We start from the raw sequence: 6586 nt of genomic DNA on the forward strand, positions 1-6586 counted from the left end.
GCACAGAATTTAAAAAAAATCATGGTGTAGCTGAAAGAAGTATGGGACCCCATCTCCATAACTCAAAATAACCTTCCTATTTTAACATCTACTACCTTAATTCTGTCTGTACCCTTTACCCTATTGCATAACAGTCACTGATCATGGAAGAAAGGGACATGTTAAAATCTCTTTTCGGCAAAGCATTTATCTATCTGAAGAAATTTGTCTTCCCTAATCCAGCATCTGGCAGACTTAATGTGATACCTCAATGAAATGAAATATGTCATTTTAGCCCACTTCTAGGTGTCCTGGTCCTCCAGGAGTGAAAGAGGAACTCTAGCTCCTTCACCCCCTCACTCCTCCTTATTTTCTGCTCAGTAAAAGGTAACCTGTTGAGAAGAGACCCTGACTTTGGGTGACTTAGTGGCTTTCTGCTTCGAGTTGCAGGAGATTCGTTGCAGTATGATGCTGAAAAGGCAGTGGAGGAGGATTCTCTTTTCCCTGTGCCACCTGGCCAGGAAACCAGTCCTGAATTTCCAGTGAATGAGAGCATATTTGAGATCAAGCCACTTAACTCCATCCTGGATGATGACTGCAGTTCCACTCGTGGCTTCCCCACACAGGAGTCCTTTACCGTGGCCTCTTGTGCCTCAGAGAGACATTCTCAATGGGTTCACACCCCCATTGAATGTACAGAGCTGGACCTGCAAAAGTTTTCCAGCTCTGCTCCCTGTACTGGGGCTGAAACCTTGAGAGAGAACACAGCTGAAAGCTCTGGAGCTCTATCTACCCTTTGAAGTTCCCAGCCCTTAACTCTACTGAAGTGAGCAAGAAAGGTAAGGTTAAAAGACCAGAAAGTGTGGGTTACACTCCAGAAATTTCCAAGCCCAGTTCTATTGTTCTATAGGGTTTGGGTGGAAGAATAGCAGGAAATTAGGACTGATAGATATTGGAGAGGCAACAGTTAGGGTACTAAGCATTTGAGCTAATTCTACATCACACTTCTAGCCCAGCAATTATCTGTAGTCAAGGCAGGTTAACATGATGCTAGTTTCTTCATCTGGACCCCACTAGCAACTAGTCATATTCAGTTTTCTCCTTTCATATGTATAAGCAGCACCAATTTGTATGTACCAATAAGCATCTCTATATCAGCTCCTGAATAGCCTAATGAACTTGTGCAAATCATTTTACCTCTTTCAGACACAGAACCTTCCATTCCCAAATTACTTTGAGGACTGAATGAAAACAAATGCAAGTGTCCTTTATAGTGTCTGCATAATAGGTGTTTATACCATGCTGGCCTTCTTTTCATTTCCCTGCGCCCAGGCCCAAATTACGAATTCCTATACTCTCTACATTTTCCTGAACTTCACAACTTCATACTTCTATGGTAGGAAAATAAGAAATAAGTTGATCTCATTTTAACCAAGCAGGAATTGAGCTACAGAGATGAAAAGTGATTTGCTTAAAATCACAGAGCAACCCAATCTCAGAAATAGACTAGAATCCAAGATTAGAAGTCCCATTACAGAGCTCATAAAACTCCATCATTGGATTTTTAAATATATTGTATGTTCTCAATATATGTCACATAAACGTCTGTGTGTACATGTGTGTATGCATATACCTACATATGTATGTTGAAACAACTTGGTAGAAAAAAAACCTCATATCCTTAAAGTAGTTCATGTGATATTCTTAATACAAACTCTCATCTGTGCTCAAGTGTGAAAAATTAATTTATAGCATCATGCCAAATAGCTATAACATTGTAAGAATTTGGAGTTTTGAATCATTTAACTTTGGATTAAAGATGCCTAATCTGTAGCTTCAAGAGGTTATGTAGTTCTTGTTCATATATTGCTGTGAACAAGAGTTCCCAACTGCTCAATGTGTAGTACAGCTATGACCGAAAAATTGGAACTCAATATAAAAATCAGAATTGTGCCTCATCCTCACTCATGGGTTCTGTTTCTGTTTCTGTTTCTTGAGCCACACACCTTATTGCTCTGCTATGTAAAAGAATTGAAGACAACATCTGTCTGGAAAGTACTACTTAGGGTTTTTCTTAATTTTTAAAAAATCTTTCTAAAGTACATGGTGCTTAGAACTTAACTAAATTTTATTAAAGTTATTCTTGTTAGTTTGGAATAGGACAGATTCGGCATCTCCACAGCCAGGTGATGTACTTCTGCTATTGTGTCCCTGGTCTAACCATGAACCTTTAGAGAAAAAGAAGAGGAGTATGGCGTTGAGATTGCATCATAGGATTGTAACTTTCTCTGCTCTTTTTCTAGGTCTCCTTTGCTCTCGGCAACCTGCCAGTGACTGCTGCTGGACTTTCCTGTTCTTCTGTTCAACAACAGTAGCATGGGGCTGGGATGTAGGTCCAAAATAACCAGCACTCTAAAAATGCGATATACAGCCCATCCTACCAGAGGATTAATTCCCCACCATTTTCCCAAGACTGACCTTGAGCATTTTTTTGTTTTCCATTTCTAGTCTGGAGACCCAGATTCCATAGCTATGGGGCTGCTGGGCGTGTTCTTTCTCTTTAGCTAATTATAGAGGTGAGGGGAATAGCAATGGCTGAGTTAGAGTTTTCCTGCTTATATTTTTTAGAGGTAGACCTGAAATAAGGGGTACACAGAACTATGTTGGCATCTACCTACCACTTTAGAGAGAAAAATGAAGTGCTTTCCCTTTTATCTTTCTGCTTTGACTCTCTCCCCCCCCCCCACCCACACACTCAAAGTGAGGGGGAATTGATATCATGGGGGCAGCCTGAAGTCTTGATTCTCCAGCCCATGTCATGAACGCTGATAGTTGTGATAGCTAGGAAGCCAGCATTTTCATTACTGTCTTCATTCTCAAGACAGGCTACCAAGACTCTCTAGGTGGGGATTCAAATCAGCATCTTTTAGATTTTTTAAATTGTCTTTTCCTAAACTTCTTTCCATTTTTATTACTCAAATGTTGTTTTTCCCCTTCCAGTCAGGCATTGATTGTGAAGTTTCTGAGGTGCAGGAATAGTGCACTGTGGAGCTAAGAGGACCACTTGGTGCTTTCTTGGCTTAGAGAATAGACAATCCATTTCTCTTAAGCCTGAACCTCCAGTTTCACATGCTTCTCAGCATGACTTGAAACCCTTTTCTTCATAATGTTCTTTTTCCCCTGTGGAGCATGGCAGATGTGACCCTCAGGACTTAGAAAGTGACCATCATGCATTAACTTTAAGTATCCCTGTATGTCCAAAGTGAGCCACTAGGATTGATACCTATTCCCTCATAGTGATTCAGGTTTAGATGGGGGAAAGTGGTCAAATGAGTAAAGCAACTGGACACTTTTTCTTGTGAGTAATATATACCATCCTGGATGCTTGTGTGACTTAATTTATTAAAAGCAAACTAAAGATAAGCACATCTCTCCTGGGTCAAAGATGTTAAGATGTACTAAACACGTGAGTGCTGCACTTTACATTATTCACAGCATGGTTCTCATCTCCATGACTCATTGTGCACACTTGGATACAGGAAGTGCAGGGATTACTCAGTGGAATAGGGCTGATCACAAGGCGCTAGAATGTTTTCAGTCATTTCTCCTCCTTTGACATTTTCTTGATGGCTCTTAAAAGGTAGAAAATCAGGGCATGAACTGCATAGAAGTATTCTTCCAATAGAAAGATGATAGAAGCAGGAGTACTGGAATGTTGAAGCAAGGCTACATTGACCTGCAAAACTCTTTCTCAAAAACCCAATGGAGAGGAATTTAGATAGTGAAAGACTACTTGCCTTAAAATGTCCTAGATTCCATCCTAGCATTGCAGAAGGCTGGAGGAATGAAGGAAGGAAAGAAAGAAATGAAACATGTCCACCACCTAAGAAATACAACAGATCCTTTAATCTGCTAAGTGCTTCTGGGGATGTAGTGGAGTTTTCCATGGGAAAACATCACATGATTCATCATATATTAAGAGCTTTTGTTGTTGCTGTTGTTGTTGTTGTTTGACCACCAGCTCTTAAACACTGTTTTATAAGATTTTTCTGTTTGCCCGTTGGTTCCCTAGACTCACAGCACTCTGTAAGTCTGCTAAAAGATCAGGCAGATGTTCAAGGAGCAGTAGTCCTGAGTTGTATCATAACACATAAAGGAATTTTCATATGGGTCTCATAGGACTTGTGCAATATTTGAGGTTCTGTATAAAAACCAGGCTGCAGTTTGATTTCAGGACTTTACAGAACACTCTGAGCCAAGTTTTCCTTTCCTCTATCTGGGCTCCTCTAGGAAACCACTCAGCAGGTCTCTAAAGATATCCCCAAGCCATTTACACTTAGTTAAGTGAGGATGTGTAGGGTGCCCCAAGGTCTGGGTATTTCTTTTGATATGTCAGTTTGAAGACTACTATACAGTCCATTTGGTTCTTTTTGAAAGTCCATTTTACTCTTAGCTCTTACCTACACATTTCAAGAGCAGAAAGAAACATGAATCTCTTTGGAGATTATATTATTGTTCTTTATCTCAGAACCTTTCTGAAGCTCATACGGCTAGTTTCTATCCTACAAGTGCTTGATGGTTAAGGTAAAATGTGGATGTCATCACCTAGTATTATCCTTAATAGAGAACATTTTCTACAAGATTTCTGTTTTGAGGATTCTGTTAAGTGCATCTTTAATAATAGCTCATCCACAAGCCCTGATTAAGGGCCTTAAGGTCAAACAGCTGATACGTGTGTTAAAAGCACAGGAGAAAAAACGCTAAAAGGTCCCATTGTACTTGGCAGGGGATTAGAAGCATTTGAATTACAAGCCTGTACCAGGCAACCTGGTTTCATGCAAGCATTAGCAAATATGTGTGAGCCAAGGTTCAGGCCTTGGTCTTTGGGCTCTCTGTACTTTTTTTCTGGGACATTTTATTCTTATCTCACCAACTTTAATTAATCATATCTATACTTCTGGTGAAGAACTAGCACCCAAGCTGAGGTGGATTCAGCTTAAGTAGGTTCCAGCTGTTGAAAGGTCACCATGTGCCTGGCACTGCTTTAAAGTGAAGTCCATCACTGCTTCTCAGTGAGGATTGTGATGATAAAATAGCAGAAACAATGTGATTAAATGACCCAGGCACCCTACTTCACTCTGCCTGTACATAGCAAGCTCGTTATAGACCCATACCAAGAATCATCTTTCTTCTGGTTTTCTTGAACTGAACGGTTGGAATTGATAATTAGAATAAGGCAAAGTTTCATTTTCTTTTGCTTTCTATGGTATCTTGGATAGAAGTGAAATGAAGGATGGTTATTTCATATTTGCGGGTTTGCTCAAGTAGTGTCCTTATAAGGTGGAACAGCTTTGAGTACTATGCTTTTATATGACTTCTACTTGGAGATATAGGTCACTTGAAGAAGTCATTAGAAATGTGTTCATTCTGAGCCTAGACCATAGTTGTGCTTTACATTTGTGAGCTAGCAAAAGAAAGTATTTTGTTTACAGGGGAGAGGTAGGTGTTTAGTGGAGGTGAGTTAGGCTTCAGGCTTCATTTTTTTCCTCTACTTAGAATTTCACTGGAATTTTGAAATGGTGTACATATATATGAGAGATCAACTTTCTTCCCTAAGGGTGTTAATATTAAGTTAAGTAAAAAAAAAAAAGTCAGTACTATAACACTCTCCCAAACAAACAGCCCTGCCATACTGAGATGTCAGCCTCCTGGCCCTCACTCAATTTATTTCCAAGGTCCTTGGTGCTGTGTTTTGTGTTTAATGTAGGTAGATTTTAATTATCGCTTTCCTTAAGATGAGCTATTTATAGAGATTTTGTTCAAATTTTGAGCCATATGCATGTGTGGATACTGAAAAATTATGTTTGGCTTATGAGAATCTGTAAACAATTCATATTAACCAATAAACAGAAGTACATTCAAATGCCTTGTTTATTCATCTGCCTTCAGAGAACTGGTGTGACTCATTTGGTTGTTTTGTATGTCTGCTTACTCAGTACAGAAAGAATTATGTTTCTAATCATTAGGTGTAGCCCCAGGGCTATGGGGATTCTGACTTGTAACCCAGGAGATCTGAGTTATAGTCTAAATTCTCCTGCTTTCAAATTGTTTATGACATTTAGAATCTTCTTGGCTACAGATCTACCAGACATTTTTGTGTTCTACACTTACAATTCTTAAGGAGAGCTCTGTAGTCTTAAGAATATATGCATATATCTCAAAGTATGAACCAATCTCTTGCAGTTTATATGTGCATATTTCCATTTGTTTGTACTATTTTACAAATAGGAAAACAGGCACATATACATGCACACATATATATGCACAAGCTAGACCATCTATAAGATTGCCTCTTAACATTGCTTTGCCATTGTTTTCTCCGTATTTTTGTTTAGAGTGTTATTGGATTCAAGAGGCTGCTAAAGGAACAGCATTTGAATTGAAATGTTCTTCACTACAATAATTTTATTTAAAACCAGGCAAATTAAATTTCTTCCTATCTCAAATATTATCTAGTCCTAATATAAATACATACTGACAAGGATGTGAAAAAAGAAAATTTATATTTTGTTGGTGGTATTGTAAAATGTTATGACTTTTTGAAACA

The 6586-nt window shown here is 38.8% G+C and overlaps 1 protein-coding gene across 1 annotated transcript in view; it reads left to right on the forward strand.

Moving 5' to 3' along the window:
• Positions 1-3400, forward strand: part of EDA2R (ectodysplasin A2 receptor) — a 39245-nt gene extending 35845 nt beyond the window's left edge. Inside the window, exons 7-8 of the mRNA XM_084788479.1 lie at positions 430-818; positions 2283-3400. Of these exons, the coding sequence (XP_084644605.1) occupies positions 430-779 (350 nt within the window). The 3' untranslated portion in view covers positions 780-818; positions 2283-3400. The remainder of the gene's footprint in view (positions 1-429; positions 819-2282) is intronic.
• The last annotated feature ends 3186 nt before the right edge of the window (positions 3401-6586 follow it).

Source organism: Acomys minous, assembly GCF_964271855.1.
Source record: "Acomys minous genome assembly, chromosome: 7".
NCBI classification, from domain to species: Eukaryota; Metazoa; Chordata; class Mammalia; order Rodentia; family Muridae; genus Acomys; species Acomys minous.